The 20,397-nt window shown below is 37.1% G+C and overlaps 1 protein-coding gene across 3 annotated transcripts in view; it reads right to left on the bottom strand.

Moving 5' to 3' along the window:
- The window catches only part of STX18 (syntaxin 18), a 69,358-nt gene that overhangs the window by 561 nt on the left and 48,400 nt on the right, over positions 1-20,397 (bottom strand). For all 3 annotated transcript variants that reach the window (XM_075499733.1, XM_075499735.1, XM_075499734.1), the window contains 7 exons: positions 19,154-19,231; positions 18,984-19,050; positions 15,075-15,190; positions 10,484-10,572; positions 2,503-2,561; positions 1,597-1,666; positions 940-1,020 (listed from right to left, as the gene is read on the bottom strand). In XM_075499733.1, coding sequence (XP_075355848.1) covers positions 940-1,020; positions 1,597-1,666; positions 2,503-2,561; positions 10,484-10,572; positions 15,075-15,190; positions 18,984-19,050; positions 19,154-19,231 — 560 coding nt within the window. The remainder of the gene's footprint in view (positions 1-939; positions 1,021-1,596; positions 1,667-2,502; positions 2,562-10,483; positions 10,573-15,074; positions 15,191-18,983; positions 19,051-19,153; positions 19,232-20,397) is intronic.

Below are 20,397 nucleotides of genomic sequence, written 5' to 3'. Positions count from 1 at the left end.
CTGTTTCTGGAGGTTGGATTTGGCACCATCAGTCACGTATTTCAGTCTGAGAACAAGTAGAGCACAGAGCAAGTATTGTTCTTGGATTCTCCTTCCCAAAATAGAGACCAGCATATAGCAGCGGACCAGTTTTTCTCTCTCATTTGTCAGATTTACACACAGAATAGCTTTTTTATGGGATACCAACATTAATGTGAGTGACGAAGTTTCATATTTATCACCTTTTTCTACTGTTTCTCATGCAGTTCAGGAAACAGTTCTACCTACAAATGTGAAAAATGAAGCAAAAATAGCTTCAGTTTGTGCCACATGTGATGCACTTTCCAGGAGAGCTGAGCAGCTGGTAACTCATCCTCGAGTTACACATTCTGTGTGCTTTCAGGAGGGAGAAAGAATGAACTGAGCCATTTACTCAGTAGCCTAATTTAGGAACTCTGTTTTTATTGAAATCTCAGTTCCTGAAAGAAAACATCATTTCATTCTAATTAGTAAGACAATGGGATAGATTTGTTTACTAGGAGCATGCGAGATGCGTTCAGCATGGTGAAGAGACTCTTCTGCATTTAACTCCAGCTTCAACAATTTCAGCAGTCTTTTATTCTCAGTCTGCAATTTCTCCCTCCCCCCACCCCCTAAACAAACTTCACAGGTGCTTAAATGCACACCAGGTGACTTTAATGTTTAAAAACACCAGGTGAGGCCAAGTAGGTTTCTGCAGAGCTGTATAGCTATTCAAATCATGGTTAGCGAGGGAAACAATGCGAACTATTAAGAACCTTAGCTGACTTGTACAGTTTTTCCAAAACCACATCCTGACACCCCAAGACCCACTGCACCTGTGCCATGGGTGCGCTCGCATGTGCTGCTTAAAGCGACACTTGGGCAAAACTGGAAGTGAAGAGAAACAAGTGAGTTTAAAACGCAACTTAGAGACATCACCTCTCTTATGTCTTCGTTGCCTTCTTTGATATTCTCTGTTGCACCCACAACTAATTGATGGATATTGTCAATATCAGTTTCCTGTTAAAAAAAACAAAATTGAGAAACAGTGATGAATTTGGGGGGAAAAAAAATACTTCCGAGGATTTGGGGAACAAGCAGAACTCAAATATAAAATAAAATCTGTTATTATTAACATCTTTGTTTCAATGATGCAAAGGTATAGAGGCAGTTAAGTTGTAATTTCTTTACCTGTGATTTTATGAGCCTGAATGGAGACCACCAAGATCAACAGGAAGTCTCCCGTTTCTTTAGAATCAAATCTAACCTGTCTAATTTTGCCAGCTCTTTTGGAAGAGGTGCTACCACTTACAGAAAAGATGCTACTAGATAACACATTTAAACAGGACACTAATTCTGAGGCAGAGGGATCATTCTAACATATATGTTGCATTTTCCATTCCCAGAACATACTGATAAGTAACAACAGTAAATACCTCAATTTTGCATTTGAAAAACAAACGAAAATCTTTTCCTTCACATTTGCATCAAAGATTCATTAATCTTACGTTTACACCTTGCATGCAACCAAGACCAAAATACCCCAAAGAAAGTCTTCAAGCTGTATTTGCTGCTGTAGTATTAAACGATACTAACCTGTTGCAAGACTTTTTCAGTGAATATCTCTTGTAATCTGGAGATTTCCACCACTTTTCCTTCAATTTGTCTTGGCAAAGAACAGAAATACTCATTAGAAACTAGCGCAAGCATTTCTTGCTCCTGCAGACCCAGATTCTCCAACGCAGTAAGTGGGCTATTCAAAAGGCACGGCTATTTTGTTAGCCGTCCGTTACGCAGCAATGGCCTGTGACTAGTGCTCTGCAATTCATGGCTGGAAGACGACCAGCCCATGGTGAAGCTCTGGGAAAGGCACCCCCCGCAAATTCTCTGACAGGGGCCTTCACTGCGAGAGCTTCACAGATCTTCCTTCTTTCATCTAAGACAACAAAATCCACAGTGGACCCTAAGCAGTTAATTTTGACATACCCTTTTTATATGCTACTCTGCAGTGTGGAATTCACCTTGCCTAGTACTAACAATCTAAAAATAAAGTTCTAGTTTGAGTTAGCCACTCAGGTTTTCTGCACAGCAAGCAGAGAGCAAACGGCACTGCCGCCCTGCCACAAAGACAGGTCTCTGCGTGGGGGTCAGCAATTGCACCTCCCCTACTGCTGCCTGTATATGCAGTGGACAGCGTGATACAAATGGAAAACTTAATCTTTTAAAACTTAGATAAGTGAGAGAGAGTGTAAACCTTCCAAATTTAACCAGTGCTATTTTGGATAGTTTGTATGTCGCTCAGAACCATTCTTTACACTGTGGGGGAGCACAATGTGTAAACTCGTACAGTTCATTTCCTGGGCACTCCTGTTTTGTCCCTCCTCCTACCACACCGCTACAATTCACGCAGCCAGGTCTCCTGCAGCAAATTCAGTGGGTGGGTGTTGTCCGGGTTATGGGACCGGCATGCACAGCAGTCTGTCAAGTAACAGAAAAGCGTACCTGACTTCATCAAAGAGGTTATTCATTTCACCAACAAGTCTCTGGTTCTCCTGTTCAAACTGGAAGAAGGGAAAAAGGAAATCACACACGTGAGTTCACATGCTTGGACTCGGGGAACTTCCTTCAACCCCCACCCCTGATCAACCAACTTCCACCCTTCCTTGCAACCTATTTACAATGTGTCTCAACTAAAAAGATCTTCAAGAATTACTAATACTGGCCTAAATGAACAATATGAATCTGCTTATTTGTAACCAGTCACTGTAATGCTTGTCATTCTCCTCCCATTAATGAAACCCCAAAATAACTTGAAGATTTTGCTCGAGTTACTTTGCAGTAAGGAAAAAATATAGTGGATGAAATCTGTCCTTTTATATTAGTTTAGAAATTTGAGTGGGGAAAGCTTTCATGCTTGTGAAAGCATGTGATTCTCTTCATGACATCTTTGCACTGTCATTCACATTACTCATGTACTGCCCATGGCATGAAGTTAAGAGCTTTTAGATTTTGCTACAATACGAAATATTTTGACATCTAGTACTTCATACTTTACAAGCGCATTGGCTTTAGTTATTCCAGCAGATCTCTTCCACTTAAAACTCGGGAGTAATCAATGAAACATTTAAATACACTTTTAGCACTACATATTTCAAAAACAAGCATAAAGAGAAGAATTTTTACAGGAAAATAAGCTTTGACTTTTTAGATGTATGTGACTGTCAGATCACTCGGGATTCATTACAGAACAAGTGATCATTATGATCTGCTGAAACAAAATCTGCACAGCCAAAACACAGCTGAGAAAGGTATCCCATGTCATAGTGGAGTTTGTTGGAAACCGCATCATAAGGACTGTGTTTTAGAAAGAACCCGTTGGGACATACGGAGCTGGGATTTTCAAGATGCCTGAATGACTTCGATCCTGCAGTCTGGCAGCCAGCTACAGCCGGTGAAGAGCCCGAGGGGGGCCTGCAGCGTGCTGCGGCCTGCCCCAGCCGAAAGGCTCCTGCCATCAGGGACAGCCGAGCACCTCCTGTCAGAAGGGTCACAAGTCCCCTTTTTGGGGGAAGGAGGAGAAGTGTATTGAAGGTATTCTGCCAATTAATTCTACATGGCCAAAGCCTCGGTAACAGCTGGACCTCTGCAGTATGGACACAACCAACTAGATCTTTGCACTTACTCTCACAAAGCTGGGAAAGACCTGGTCTACGCAGTTATACAGAAACAGCACACACGATACACATTTCTGCTGAAAACATGACCTGCTACATGCCTGACAAACCTGAGCAATACACGTAGCAGCGCAAATACCAGAAAAGAGGATTCAGAATGCAAAGAATTTGACACGGGAGCTGCGCAAGACAACAAGGCCTGTTCTAGTTCAGTTTATCTCCTTATTTTGAACTAGCCTACTTCACACACTGGGATTTTGGCATAATTCAATCACATTACAATTTCATTAGCAGTAAAAGTGCAGCAGCCCTCTCAGCCACTTTGCAAGGTCTTGTTATCCTTCTTAAGACAGAGCAGAGTGTTGTCAAAGATGAAAGCGCCAACAGAGCAGTACTGCTTACACGTCAGACTTGGTTTTCAGTCGGTGCAACAGGAATTGCTTGCTATCTGAGCATATGCCCAACACTTAAGTTTGCAAGAAAAGAAGGTGTTGCCCAGAGAAGATAGTAAGTATTTGAAAACAACTATCGTCTTGTGCAAAAAGCGAAGGAAGGAAGGAGGGAGAAAGCCTGAATCGCAAAGAATTACGGTAACAGTGAGGGTCACGTTACATCAGTGAAAGGCAAATGGGCACTTTGCTTTTCGAGGAGTGCTACCGAAATAGCTGAAAATGAAGCACTTAGTATTTCAAAGTAGTTTAAAACAACAACGCAGTTTGTCATTAAGATGCAACATGAAAATTAGTGGCTATAATACGACATACAGTTCATCTGAGCCATGGTTTCTTCCACAGTGCCAGTCTGTAGGAGTACGGAAATTCAACATTATTATACTGCTACATTTGGTGACGATCTTTGGCTCACCACTGTGACCCCCACCCTGCCCCACTCATGCCACCAGCATCTCTATCCCAGCTCTTTTAAGATCTTCCTTACACAGCTTGTGCAACTCCTCGTGCGCATTGCTTCCGATGCTGATGTATGCACCCCTTGCAGTGATCCAGAACGTTCCAGTTGAAGCTCTTGCCATATCAAGTACTTTCATAACACTAACACAGAGAAGAAATAGTGTGTATACTACTCAGGGTGAAGTGAAAAAGATCTAGTGCAGCCACTGAGGAATTTGTCCTGCTCCTCTCTCTCCCCACATACCCAGTCCTAAGTGAGCGCTGCTGCTCATCTGATTTCACGGTATGACATTTTAGCTCACTAACCACTTTTTCCTCTTGAGTTTTCTGGTAGATGAGTAAACTGAATCCCACCACAGGACTAGATGATAGGGCTGGCTTAAGGGAGAGTGGATAGCAGGAGCTGAGCAAGACTTCTGCGCTGCCACAGAGGAACACAGAAAAGCAAGAAAACAAGGCAAGCCACCTTTCATACCCTTCACCTTCATTCCCTCCTTCTCACACCCCACACCATCACCCCTGTCCCCCACACTTTGCGCTGTAACATTTTTCATTTTGCTTCAGGCTCATCAGGACCTCAGAGAAACAGTACCTGACTCTCTGCCAACAGCAAATTAAATGTCAACCTGCATGACTTAGGGGGAAATGCTTACTGTGTTAAAAATCAGAAATTTGTAGGTTTAATTTGGCAGGAGTGTGAAATGACAGGTATGTTCAAAGAACAGTGAATCTCATAGAAAAAGGTTTAGTCTTCTGACATAGGCAATGAAGAATAAAAAAATTAAGTCATGAAGAAATGTCATGAAGAATAATAAAAATCATTTTTCATTATTTATTTTAAAATACAAATTTATTTTTGTACTAGAGGTTCACTATCTACCTGATTGGCAAGAACAGCTTTCTCTCCTCAGTTAAAGGACTCCAGAGAGTCCAAGATCACAGACGAGGAGGAGGGCTGTCAGGGACGGTCACCTTCACTGTGGGGTAGAGGCCTCGGGGAAGGAGCCCAGCCCCATGGGTCGAGGGGGAACAGAGAGGAACATAGTGCACAGCTCCCTGAAGTCCCACTGATTTCCACCCTAAAGATCCAATGGTTTTGTTAAATAAAAAAGTATCAGTGTTGCAATACATTCAAATGTCATTGTCACTGCTGCCTGTACTGTCTTCTCCTACAGAGCAGAGCATTTGTTAGAATATAATTGACTAATACAGTGATATTTACTTCACAGCAGTGGATGGTTAAAGGTGTTTCATCACTGCACTCCTTTACGTTCACACCACTCTATGTCTCTGGTTTTAGTGGAGTCACCTCAGAACAAAGCCAAGGAACAGAGCGATGAAATAGAGCCATGAGATTTAGCACTGAGTCAACTGGTTGTTCCTTAAGTGACTAAATGGGGCCAGCAAACTGTAATTATTTTTCTGACTTCTGAAGGATAAGTATTTCTGCACAAATATTCAACGTCAAAATTCCCTATTTTGCTGCCTTAGAAACCAAGATGATAACTAATTTAGAAGGCAAATTTTCAATAAAGAAACAGTGAATGATTTTAATCCCTTACAAATAGCACAAATCCACTTGAGAAAGTATTCTTTAAAAAGTCCCTTTGATATTTGAAACCCTCCACTGGCACGGATTGCCTTGTAAACTGCTAAATGATCTTTGCAATTTGAAATCATGGCTGATGGACCACTTGGTGCAGACAGCAGTAAAACAGATATGCTAAAACAGTCAATTGAACAAAAGGTTAGAGCACAGAACACATCATATGCCAGTGTGTCACAAAGGGATTTACAAGATGGGAACATAAGCCAAACTCTAGCGATCAGTATAGCTCAATGATTTATGGCTTATTAAAGTAGCCTCTTCTATGACAGTGAAATATTCTGTTACCAAAGTATGGCATAAAGGGACAAACTGCTTAAGATATGTCTAAAAATCTAATGCGTAGAAGAGAGTCACAGTTCTTTTTTGTTATCCCATGAGATAAGTCATTATATGTACTGTACCTGAAGTTAAGACAAAAACAAACAGAAAAAGATAAAGTCAGGGAAAATTAGATATTTTCACAACTCCAACAGCAGAACCAGATTTTTTTTTCACTCAATGCAACCACAAGACATCTGCTCACAATAACTATAAAAACCATGAATATACCTGTACTCAGGGTTATAAACTGAAATTTATTGTGCAAATCATACAATAGCCTGCAACCATTTTGAACAATGTAAAGCTCTCTCCTGTGGGGAAAATACTGATAGAAATTGCTGCTGTAACAATATGATAGGGCTTTAATTCATTATTTTACCCACAGGAAGGATCATGGAACCATGATTGAGAATTGTTAAGTATGATTTGACACAACACATTCCAATTTAAAACCAACGCAGCAGTTTCTAAGCTGTAACCTACCCTCTTCTGAGAACTGCTGGATTTTCTGAGTAACTTAAATGCAGTTGGTCCACGCTTCACCAATCAAATGTTCAAAAAGTAGAAATTAACTTCTCTGTAACAGCAAACGTAATGCAGAGGAGAAATAATTAACTGTCCTTTGAGTGAATAAATTAACTAAAACTGTAAGGATTTGTTATGTGTTTGTAAAGACCCTTTGATTCCTGCGTTAAAAGCATGATGAAGTCATTAAATATTGCCAAGTTAGTATGAAGAATTTATGCGAGCAATGAAAAAAAAATGCACATTCAAATACTCAAATTATTTCCTAGTTACACCTATATTTACATCTTGGACCCAAATTTACCTTAAAATTAGAATAATGGATCCAATGACTTTAAAGTCTGTTAGGAGTGCAATTATACAGTATCCAACTTTTACTAATAAAGGCCAACTCTTAGCTATAAGTTTCCTCAAAGATGCACTGACAGAGCAGTTTCACTGTGGAATAGTCACCATATACATCCTTAGCCTTTGTAAGTTAGCTAATTATAGTGTTCATAAAATGAAAAAAAACCCCAATCCCTTAAAAAAATAAAATCATGTTAGGTCCACAGAACAAAGCGATGGCTTGCTCAGCTCTGAGCATCAACATATTAGTGGCAACATTTACATTTGAAACTCTGCTGTGCACATATACGTATTACACAAATATACAATTCTCTGTTTACAGTTTGACAACTCCAATAATATGCAACCCAATCCAACGGTAAAAAAGTTACCTGACAAGAAATGACCCTCATTGGGGGACATTAACTAGAACTAGAAACAATCAGCTTGTTTTCTACTTGACAACTGGTGGAGAAAGAAAAAAGTGTCTGTATTAACACTGCCATGAATGCAGACTCACTTTTCTTTTAAATCATAATAAATGTAGACTCCTTCCAAGGCATAACATGGAAGTAACTGATGCTTGTTAATTTTTAGGAGAGGTAGAAAGCAAGCCTGTATTTCTTCACAACAGTGCCAGAAGCACAGACTCCCAGTCAGTGTGAGAAGCAGCTGAGATACAGACAGTCCTCACTACTGGTGGTCATACTGTCAGCCTGCGGTGAGGTACAGCAGGCGAGAACAGCTCTGGGTGGGATCAGAACCACAGCAAGATTCAACAGGAGATTCAGACATCCAGCTCAGAACCAGCTTTCTGCAAAACTCAGAATAAATTATAAGCAGAGAGGAGGCTGTTCTAGTGGTAACTTCCCTTTGTATGCTTTTTTCAATTCTAGTTTCCTAGTATCAGTACTAAAACACAAATACTGAGAGTACGTAACAAAAATAAATTTTAAATGTAAATTCACACATGGAAATTTAAGAATAAACTATGGCACAAGAGCAGTAACAATATTTCAGTGTATTAATATATATAGGACTTCAAAGTATGTTATTTTTATTTTGGTGGCATTTTGATCTTCTGCTTCTCTAAACAGACTAGTAAATTTGTCTCTCTTTTCCCATGGAGCAGACTGATAAACTTAAAGCTGAGATCTAAAGTTTCCAGCACAAGTCATTTTTCTAGGCTTAATCATGGCACTGACATCAAGGCACTGTTATACACTATAAATTTTCTTGCAAACCATAGGCAGAACTGCATAAGCTAAGAAAAGGACTTATTATAGTCTGTCTGAGATAAAAGTTTATTTAATTTGGAGCATCAGTGTTATTTTTATACCACTTTTCACAGGAAGTGCAACTCCTGAAAGCACAAAAGTAAATCAGTGTAAAACAACCAGTAAAAGTTTAAAAAAAATGTAATAATACAAAAAAAAGCATAGCACAGGAGAGCTCTGAACGGGTAAAGAATAATAATGTTTTAAAAAAAAAAAGTCTGTTGGTTCTCCCCTAGGAAGAGCTGTCCAAATGCCTAATAAGAAGCAGTTTAGGATTGGAGATTTAGGAATCTAGAAATCCTTCAAAGCATTAAACTATGAACATAGATTTTTCTCTTACTTAGGCCTGGAATCACTCCCCCTCACAAGTCAATAAAGATAACTTATTCCAGGGGAAAATTCAAATCCTCGGTGGGCAAAAATCATCATTTGAAGATGTTTATCTTTCTTCAGTCTTGATAACAGAAACAGAACAAAACTCACAGAATTCAACTCATCTGAGTCGTGAGGTATCTGGGGCCTTACTCTAAAAAGTATAAAAGGATTTCATAAAAAAGAAATGTATTTATTCCCAAAGTACCATGGCAAGGGATGTAACATGTTTAAAACTTAATTACAGTATGAGGCCTACAAAAAGCAATCCCACATTTAGGAGTCAGTTATTAGTAAGCCCTGTCAGAGCCATCACCTCTGATGCTTGTTTCCTTCTGATCCTCTGGAAGCTTACAGCAAGGGGACTAATAATATTGTGCCTAAACACAGAAGAATGAAAATACGTAAAGAATTCTAAAAAGGAAACAGAAAGCAGGAGTAAGCCTTTAGATTTCAGACCGGCACTCAAGAACAATATGAGAGCATCAAGAGCAGCCTCAGAAGAACCTTTTCTCTTTGACAAACCATACCATAATTATGTGCAACTTACTCATCTCTGATGGGAAGAGGGATGCATATTGTGTTTGGGAACATCTCTAATCACTGCCAAGGAAGCTTCACATATTCATACTGCAGCAGCCCTTTGCCTTAGTAAAGCTCACTGTTTTGAAAAATGCACATCTACTGGCTAGTTGTAAATCAGTTTTTCTTTCTTTATATAAAACAAGGCAATGTGTGCTAATGTACAGAGGTTTTCTAAGAATTTTGAGCCATGTTCAAAATGATACGTTTTAGGAATATCAAAAAGTCTAACAGATAGGTTGTCAGCAATCATGCCTATGTCAGAAATTTTGTATTGTATCAGTTCAACTGTAAGCAGAATTGGATCAGACAACACGTAAACATGCTGATAATGGGGAAATGCAGAAAAGGTAAAATTCGTGAGATTTGGTTGTGAAAGAAAGCTTGTAGCTGTTCCTTCTAGTAAACCAATCTGATTTTGATAATCCAAAAAAATAAAAAGCAATAAAATGAAGTATAACTTCATAGTTATACTTAAATAGTATAGCTATTTAAGGATGTGTTTTAGAAATAGTCTAAGTAAAAAACAGCCAACGCTTCATTCTTTCAGAAGTTTCACAATACTTTTTCTGATGTTGCCCTGACTTCTATTGTTTCCTGACTAAAAAAGCAATTCATAATTGTAATTTTAAAAACAATTTTTATTTCAATTGCTGAAAAATAGTTGTTACTAATGTCATGGCTCCATGTAAGTATTTTGTAGCAATTTTAAATATTAGCTGCTACCAGAAGAACCAGGAAGCCATGTGCAAAAGGTAAATCTTGTTATAGCATTATTCTCCATAAAATGAAAGTTGACAATGAATTTGGGTGAATCTACTTTTTTAACACATATGAATACAGCAGAAAATATAATAAAATGGATAATAAGACACAAGATATACTTACCATTTGTATTTCTTCAGGTGACAGCTCATCTTCACCTTTGCCGTCCCCCCATAATCCAAGGTTACTCTGGGCATCAGGCAGATTCCTGTCTGTAGAACCATCAAACACTTGAGACAATGCAGGACACTGAATAGTGAAGTGAAAATCATTTTTCATCCATTTCAGAACCCTGATGAAATTGTTATATCTCATTTGTCATTAACTGAGATTCACCCTATATTTACAGCACAAAATTACACCAATAACATTTAACTTCTAAAGTGGGACAAGAGTCTATGCATATGTTTAATTTTGTGAACTACGAGGAGCTGCACTAATATATTGACAGTGAAGGACGTAAAACAACTCACAATGTGCTAAGACTTCTTAGGACACAAAATACTGCAGCACTTGTCTTTTAATAGAAGAAAACACACAGTTTTCAAAATGACAGTCTATATGCAAACTATTGTCTTCCAGTGAGACTAGACAGAACCACCAGCTCCTCATTCCAAAAAGTAAAAACAGAGTCTCAAAGACATTTTGAGCAAAGTTCACAGGACAAACTCTATTTTCTCAAGCTGTTCAAACTGCACATTACAGTGCAAATCCTACAGCATGCTGTGCAAGGGGTCTTCCTGTGCATAACAGGAATGAGATCTGAACCCACAAACTAACCCTTACACATCATAGCTGCTTCATTGATTTCAGTAGTACTTCCCCTTTGATTAAAGCTAATCATCTGCATAAATCTTAGCAGGAGCTGGGAACAAAAGAGCTTGAACGGCTATTTCTGGGATATTCCCTTCTGGAAGATTTATTTTTAGGCTTAATTATATACTTCTGATTACAGACAAAGAAGTTAGAATGGGAAAGAGAAGAAACTACGCTACAGAAACCTACTGTTTCTGAAGCTGTTCTAGCATCAGTGTTTAAAATCCTAAGGACAAGACTGCACTCTTGAGAAGGCCTCCCTTCTCCCCACTGGCTATGACATTTTTACAAAACCCAAGAGAGAGATGTGCACCACCTCACAATGGATCAAAGCTGAACCTGCTTTGACTTATCAGATGCAGGTTGCAAATTAAAATACAGAAAGATTTAGTTTTTACTTTTTCATAGATTTCAGACTTCCTATTTATCCAAGTCATTTTTTCAGGCATTTGTAAGTATTTTGGTTTGGTTTTTCATAGCCTTCTAAACCTAATTTTTTTTCAATTGCATAAGCAGCACTGATGCATCGTCATAAGATGCTGACTTCTCTTGGGAAGCCTCTGAAAGGAACAGTCCTATTTATAAACAAATATATGAAAAGGCTTTATTCTTCATTATAATATTTGTGAAAACTCTTAAAAAATAAGTATTATAAAATAGTATTGTTGCATGTCTCCTTTATAAACATACATTTTGCTCCCCAACAACCAAACCAGGATGTACAAACAATGACAATGTTACAAATGAGGGATGTGGATAAGGAATATAGTAATTTTTTTTTAAAAAGCAAACAAAAAAACCAACCCCCAAAATAGATCTGTTCTTTCTTACAAATAATAAGAAATAAAAACAAGAATATCTTTAAAGATTGTTTAGGAAGGATTCAACTCTGTTTTCCATGGGGTAACATCAGTATTTCAAGCCTATTTCACAGAAACACAAAACTTATTTGTTTAGGTAATCAATGTATTTACATTATATCAAAATTATATTGAATTATTTACTGGATTCAAAGAAAAGAAGAAAATTAGTTCATGGACCCAAGAAATAAGATATATTCCTATTTTATCCCAGAGGAACCAATTACTTTTGGGCTGTCAGCACTGTTAAAAAAACAGCACCTGTATCCAATGTGATTGCTAATAAGCAAATATACTTCTGGTAAGAGGTAAGTGAGAAACACACACCTCCCCAGGGTTCCTCCTGTCACTGCAGTATGTTTCTGGCTACTGGGAAAGTTGTTCTGCAGCTTTCACGGAGCTGACATTAATGCTTTTCTACAATTCATCCAGCAAAAGTCAAGCTACATTTCTTTTGCAGAAAGAGAAGTAGTTAACGCACGACAGAGATACAAAGTAATGAACAAATCCGCTGAACCCTTTCCCATGCTGAAAGGAGACAGCTGCTAAGCTTGTGGACCAGTTCAAAAGCTACTCATTATTTACATTTATTTCCATAAACTAAATATCAAATTTGTAATACGCAAATAAATACTGTCAGCATATAAAAGCCATCCCCAGAGAGACTAATTTTCCTACCATGAGGCATGTCCAGTATAATTCTAATGTAAACAGGTGCTTTGCCTCAAAACAAAAGTAATCACATTTTGCTTTGGTTTCTGCCAAAAAAAATAGACAAAACCCAAGTTGTGCTTCAGCACGCCAAGTAGGACATTCAGCTGTTCATCATAACTTTCAATTTAAGGACAGGACCACAAGCTGCTCTCAGAAGAACTATCTTTACAGCTGAGATATTTATGCAAGGGACCCACACATGCTGATGATGGCTAATTCATAAATACAGGTGATCAGCATTCTCTAAACCACCAACATCCTGAGGATGAAACAGTTTATTTCTAAACATGATAATTTCTCCAATTTCTTAAAAATTTGAAAAGTTACTTGTAAAAAAAAAAAATTATCAAAGGCTACAAGATTTAAACTGAGCTGCTTGTTTCCTAGTCATCTTGTTCATGCTATTCCCATGCTTCGACAACCACCTACCAGCGAAGTCAAGGCTGATCTCTACAAGCAGCAGCAACCAACACTTACACTTACGTGAGGAATCACAGGCTGTGTGCATTTACAAACTATTTCAGACAGATTTATTTTGATATACAAGTTTCACAGTTTTCTCAAAGACTAGTCAGCAATCCATCATAAGTTCTGCATCAGCATCACTTATGTGATGGCACCTCTACTTTCTCATAAAAAATTAAAGCATAAACTAATAAAAGTGAAAACTGGAGTAATCAAAATTAACGTGCAAGAAACAAAGCTTCATTTCTGTTTATTGCAATGGTTTGCTGTGTCCAAGGCAACCAAAGAACAGTGTTTTCGACAATGCGGTACAGGTTTTTGGAGCTAAAAATTGTGATGACACTATGTGGTGGGAGTGCACACTTTCAGAGATTGCGGAGACATTCAGTAACAAAGAAAGAGCACAGGGCAATGAAGATGCTACTACACTGCTGCCTCTCTGCTGGCACTAGCTCACAGCTGCAAAACACTGATATCGTGTAAGGTTAAACTCATCTATGTGCCTGTGTGCTGCATCGCTTAAGACATACTATAAAAATGTAGTAAGTTCTAGAAACAACACATCATCAAAACCTTTACTTCTTACAATAAATTCAGTGTCAGGGGACATCCCCCCCCCCCCCCCCATACAGATAGGGGGGCAGAAGTACAAACTGGTTAGGAAGATAAGCAATGCCTTACCAGAAAATGAAACTGTTTGCACACTATGATGTAACTCAGCATTAGAGTCTTCATCCAGAAACGGAGTACCCACTTCACATGAATCCACCCTTTGTATGGCCCTAAAGTCACCAGCCAGAGGAACTTTACTCTTTGAATAAAAATCACCGAAGAAACAATAACTGATTATCAGAATTATATGCCTATCCAGTGCATTTCTTCTATCTTGATGAAGTATTATCCCAATGTAATGTCACATTTCATACAGTTCCTGTTTCTTTCCAAAAATAATTTTCACGCTGTAAATCACAGGGTACCTTGGACTCCTCTAGACAGCACAAGCAGAAGAACTCAAGCCAGGGGAAGCAATTCCAGAATCACAGAAACAAGATTTCTATTTAGGTATGAAACCTGAAATTATCTGCATAGTGGTGGTACTCTGAAGTTCTGCCAGTGTACACATCCCAGGACAGACTGAAATGGCTAAGAGAAAGGACTTGCATCCCCTGGCCTCAGAAGCAGGCCACCAAAGAATCAGAAGCAGTGTTCACAAGTCCTGTCAAGAACAGCACCAGCTGAAATGACCCTGGAGTCAGAGATACTGCTTTGGACTTCTGGCTATCTCCTGCCCACTAAAACATGATATGCAATCCTTCCAATAGGGAAACTCAATGCTGTGGAGAACATCATCCCCAGAACTACTGGATCTGGCCAGCGAGTAACCTCCCCTCTATGAGCATATTCTACCTTCGAGTTCCTACTGTAGAGGTGTCCAACTCAAGGTCTCTGTGCTTAAAAACTAGAAAACGTTCCAGAAAGTTGTTGAGCTACTTTCTAATTCCTTGCCATCAGTGAAAGGAATGCGGAAAAAAATCAGACAGATCTCAGAAGATATGTAAGTAGATGGATATTGATAAAAATAAATAAAAAGGAAAGAGTTCACACAGAATTTATTGAGAGGATGAGGAATCCAGCAAGGCATAAGACTTTTTTAGCTGGTTGGAAACAGCATGTCAAAAAGTTCAAGATTGTGCTTCCTCAGTCTCACAATGTGCTTCACAAAAGCCTGATCAACTGAGGGAAGATGAAAATAGAAAAGGTGCAAGTCACAGGAGCAGGCCCTTGTAATGTGAAGAAAGTACTATTGAACAGACAGGCCTTGCCACAAAAAGCGAAATATAACTACGTTTTATTCTTACCTTTGCTTTCTTCAGCAGAAGGTTTTTCTTCAGAATCATCTAAAAGATTCTGTGATGATTTTTCAGGGGAAAGAGATGATTTGGACACGTTGCTCTGGTCAGGTTCAAGTCTGGACCTAGAAGCACAAGAGCCTATAATTTAAACTGATATTACACAGTTGAATTTCTCTAAAATGAGAACAACCACAGATTATTAAATTCAACACTAACTCTTACAAACTTCACAGTAAAGATTTCCCAGCCAAGATACAAAATGTACTTAGCAACTTTCACTGAAATATTATTACTAAAGCAAAGAAAGCACAAATAGTATTCCTGAAAAAAACCACACTACATGTTCAGAATTGAGGAGAATTTTGAAGGCTATAGCATAAAAACACAGACATTTTATTAAACTTCCTTTCAAAAATCCAGTGTATTAATATATATATATATATTTTAAAAGAACCAAACAAACAACATTTTGGTCATACTGAAAATTCTTTTTAGTAGCAATAGCCAACACCACTACTTCCCGCCCCCCCCGGTAATAATTACAATTTTACTTTATATTGTCAATTGTCACAAAGGAAAAGTAAGAAAATACAACAGAACTAGCTTTTTCCTGAAACAAGTATTTTTATTTAACTAGCATAAAGAATAGTTTAACCAGGATGAAAGTGATCCTTACCTTGTCTGCCAAAAGACACAATAGACCATTTAGAAGCAAGGAAAAGAAAAAAACATATGCAGATATACACTACATCTAAGTCCCTGCTATGTAATTTTAATATAAAGGCAATGCAAAAAAATGAGAAGCATATTCAGTGATTATATATTAAGTACTTGTCAAGTATGTTTCACTGTAGCACCAAAAATAAGTTCAAAATTAGTGATAACATATTTTTTCCAGTAAACTTCTGTGGTTTATTGTTGTCTACAATGAATTCTGTAACTGCTACATAGTAGACAGTTAAATGCTTAGCAATTATGCTGTTAGAGAAGGTAAAGAACAAAAAACCAAAAAGCAATGGGCTGAATCACCTGCTGTGCCACCTTCATCACTTCCTCCCCTCTCAAATATAATCAACAGTTAATCTCATTATGATCTGCAATCTTCCCCTGCTGCTTAACAGAAGGTGTTGCATTTTGTGTTCCTTTCCTTCTTCGTATTGTGTCTAAATTCTAACTGATAATTAGAAAATTCTGAGAAAAACAGAATATAATGCATTAGTCATCACTGAGTGACTATGTTATTTAAACAAGAAAAAACAGTAACAGGGAACCTTTCTTAGTTCTAAAAACTCCGCAAGTACTGGGCTTTTGGTAATTTTACAAAAAAAGAACTCCTCTCATCTCCTCCCTCTCAAGTCCCAAATTTGTCTAATAATGAAGGAAAAAAAGACTTATCTGGATGTCCATGCAGTTCAAATAATAGTTCTGATACTAATAAAACACCAGTTCCCCAGATAATAAAAATATCAGCTTGATTTAAATAATTGCATACATAATTCACAAGATATGCTAATGGAAAAAGAAGTTTAAAATTAAAATGAAATGTAATTTTGAATACCAATAAACATAAAAACTGAAAATCACAACCAAGTACCTTTACAGAAAAAGCTGCTTGTGTTTCTATTTCTCGACTTTTCATTCTGGGGAACTAGTCCTATGTAATTGGCAGAATTTTTTAATCAAAAAATATGAGTTAATACATAAAGGCAACTTATGTGAGAAAACTGTAACACTCAAGCAATTTATTGAAGAGCTTAGGATGTTTATCAATATAAAAGGAAACATGATCAAGTATATTTCTACTGCAAACCTTTCAGTATTGTCTGATGCACACATATCTTAAATTGACTAAATTGCAGGAAAGATCTGCACTAGGATTCGTTTACTTTTAAAGAAATTTATTCCTTTATCATTTGTTGTCCTTACTTTGCACAGTATGCTAATGTATGAAGTTTTCAATTAAAAACTAACAAAATGCCTGGGATGCACTATTTAAAGAATGCCTAGTTCTTTTAAGTGATGGAACACATTCTTATTATCACATAAAGCATCTGCTGAAATCCTTGGGGAAATTACGAATCAACTAGTTGAAGGCATATGAAAAAAGACAATTTTTCTTCAAGTCATCATAAAGATTGGTTTATGCCCTGTGATTTAATTAAATTGAATTTTAATTTAAATGACAATTTAGCCATTACATCACATCTGCAATGCATACAGACTCCACCTGGTCAACATCTGTTTTCTAGTTCTTACATCTGTAAAAAGAGGCAAAGCGGTATCCTCCAATGTTACATAAAAGCACTGCATCTTCTGGGGTATTTTTTAATGCCTTACTACTCTTTATTTAAGTGGTATTCTAACTTCTGAAGTAGCTCTTTCATTGCTCCACATTTAGCATATATCATACACACAAATTGAGCTGTTTTCTCTGTTTAGTCATCTGAGAAATCTTGAACCTAGGATTTCATGTGGAAACAATAATATATAAGAGTACAACAAACAGAAGAGCTGGTATTTGTTAGCACATTCTATAATTGCAGGAACCATGCTATCTGTCTTTGAAGTTCTTTAGCGTGAAGAATACTGTCAAGGTTATGTATTTTTACACACGAAAAATATCACACAGTTTGTTTCTGTATGTTTTTTCTGAAAAGTTATGTGAGTTACAAAAATACCAATGCCTTACTTTTCTCTCATTACTTCTTACCAAAATTCAGAACTGGTTTGGGGTATTTTGTTTACTTGGTTTTGGCTCGTACTACTATTTGTGTCTTAGGAGGATATATTTGAGTGAATCTAGTTGTGCTTAATCATGCTGAATCACTCTAAATAAAATGTACTTATGGACTTTTGAAAACATCTCTCTAGTTTCAACGTAAATAGCTGATCGAGCCAAACACCAAACTGATAAAGCAGCATCAAGTCTTGGAAAAACACTCAAGAATTTATTTATTGATGTGTATGTTCCAGAATTTGTTATTTTTAAATTAAAATGTACATAATGGAACTTAAGGTTAGAATTCAAATAATGCAGATTGAGAAGACATGGAAAGCCTTTCAGGTATTAAATAAATTGCAAACCTCTTCCTCCTCCCTGACATTCTTACACCTGGGAGTGTACAGAAAAAGAAAGTGAAAAACTATGGGTTTTGATACTTGACTGGGGAAAAAAAAAAAAAAAAAAACCAAAACCACAAACCCAACCAAAACCAAGCCAGACCAAAAAGCCAGCAAGCACATCATCTTTAACTTCTCCTAGACATTTTCACATCTACATTAGCAGCCTGAACGTATGCCACGATAGGAAGCAGAAACTCTTTTGTTTCAGTTAAGAAGTTACATTCAAGATTTTTATTTTAATCATGTTTCTACTCGCCATGAAGACCCGCCATCTCAAGTAGCGTTTATTCACAGCATAATCACTTGTTTTAGTAGAAAGATAGGGGCTTAAAAAAAAGACAAAAAAAAAAAAAGAGAACAGGAGAGAGAAGTGAACATCTCTTGTACCTAAACAGTATCCTAAATAGCATCTTTGAGACATATTACCAGTGTGCAGGATTTCATTCTAAATTATTTTATGCAGACTATTACTTAATGGGACACACAAAAATATTTTGTTGCATTTGTAGAAGTCCAATAGGTTTATCAACCCACATTTTACTGATCCAGTGCTTTAATCATTTAACATAAATGAGAAGTACAACACTATATTGGCACTGCCATTTACAGACTTAACTTCACATGCCAGAAGTGTAAAAGAGCCCCGGAATGCACCTGCTGACAGCAGAAGTTACTCATCCAACTACAGATTTCCATTAAAACAATCTGCTTAGAATCTAAACATGAGTAACAGTTTTGCTGAATGTCCTACAAATGAAAGGCACAGTTAAACTATTTTTTGACATTACTCACAGTCTCTTCTTATCTATCACTCGCTTAACTCGGATGGCTCTTTGTTCAGAATACAGCTTACACACTCCTGTTCAAGATAGCAGTAAACAAAACTTCAGGTTAGAAAAGCATGATTTCTTTCTTGGAAAACACAATCATTCATTTTTAATCATTCAATAAATACTAAGTACTTTTTAAGTAATCTTCAATGAAGTCCAAGACAGCTGTTCTGTGCTCCTTTACCTGAGCAGACTGGACACCCTTGTGTGCTGAAATAAAAAAGAAAGACATAACACAATCTTTTAACTTTTTACTGAATTGCACAGAAGTTTGCGTTTTCAGTTGATACACAAGTCATATAAAATTTTAATAGGCTCTTGATTATATGTTATATATTAGTATTTATTTTAAACATAGCTATATTTAAATACAGGTTCTGTAAAACAGCAAATCATTACAACAAACCAAAAGCTGAAAACAACTAGCGTCTTACAATATTTATGTTATTGATTTGTTATATATGCCACTGAGTCATATTATGTCAATTCAATTTCTGAACAAGAATACATGTCACCAAGCTAAGCATAGCAAAACAGATCTAGAGATTTAACTTGCTTAAAATATTGAACTTCTAACACTTTAAATTCTCCAGTGTACAGACTATGTGGAAATCTTTGGGATTTACTGTGTCAAGCATCCTTTTAATTCACATGTATTAATATTTCTTACTTTGATACTATGCAATTCCCATGCATGACTGACTGAATGATTCTGAATAATGCTACAACTGGGTTTAGATGGCATTTCAAAGCTGATGAAAATCTTTGGTATATTGGTAAAACACACACATATAGCAAGTCAACTTGAAAATGGCAAAACAGAAGTTCTCTCTACAACTTTCATAAGATAATGTTGTAGAGGTATGATCCCATTCTCAAGTTGTCAAAAATGCTGTTACTTTACCAGGATTCTGTTGAAGTTATTTAATTATCTCAAACTCGGAAAGACTGTACTTGTAATACCTTACAAGTGGACAAGCTAGATAGAGACAACCATTGAATTTAGTGAGCTTTGGTTCAGGCCTCTGTGCCACAGTGCTAAATTACTATTCAAGTAGTAAATATTTAAGACTATCTTTTTTTACACTTGCTAATTAGTGTATTTGAACAAATAAATAGAATTCTATGCTCTGGCTTCTCCTTCCACTAACATTAAAGAAAATTAAGTACAGTAATAATCAGCCAATGGGATTACCCAGATGCAAAGAAAAAGGCAATGAGACTTCACCAATCTCTTTCCAAATGCATTTCAGATTCACCATCCAATATTCAGCATTATATTACCCTTTATCAATAAGTAAAAAAACCAAAACCAAAACAACAACAACAAAATCCACCCCCAACAATAACAATAAAAAAATAAACAAAAAACCAAC

This window comes from Mycteria americana, chromosome 4, assembly GCF_035582795.1.
Source record: "Mycteria americana isolate JAX WOST 10 ecotype Jacksonville Zoo and Gardens chromosome 4, USCA_MyAme_1.0, whole genome shotgun sequence".
Classification (NCBI taxonomy): Eukaryota; Metazoa; Chordata; class Aves; order Ciconiiformes; family Ciconiidae; genus Mycteria; species Mycteria americana.
This window is presented reverse-complemented; position numbering and strand designations above follow the sequence as displayed.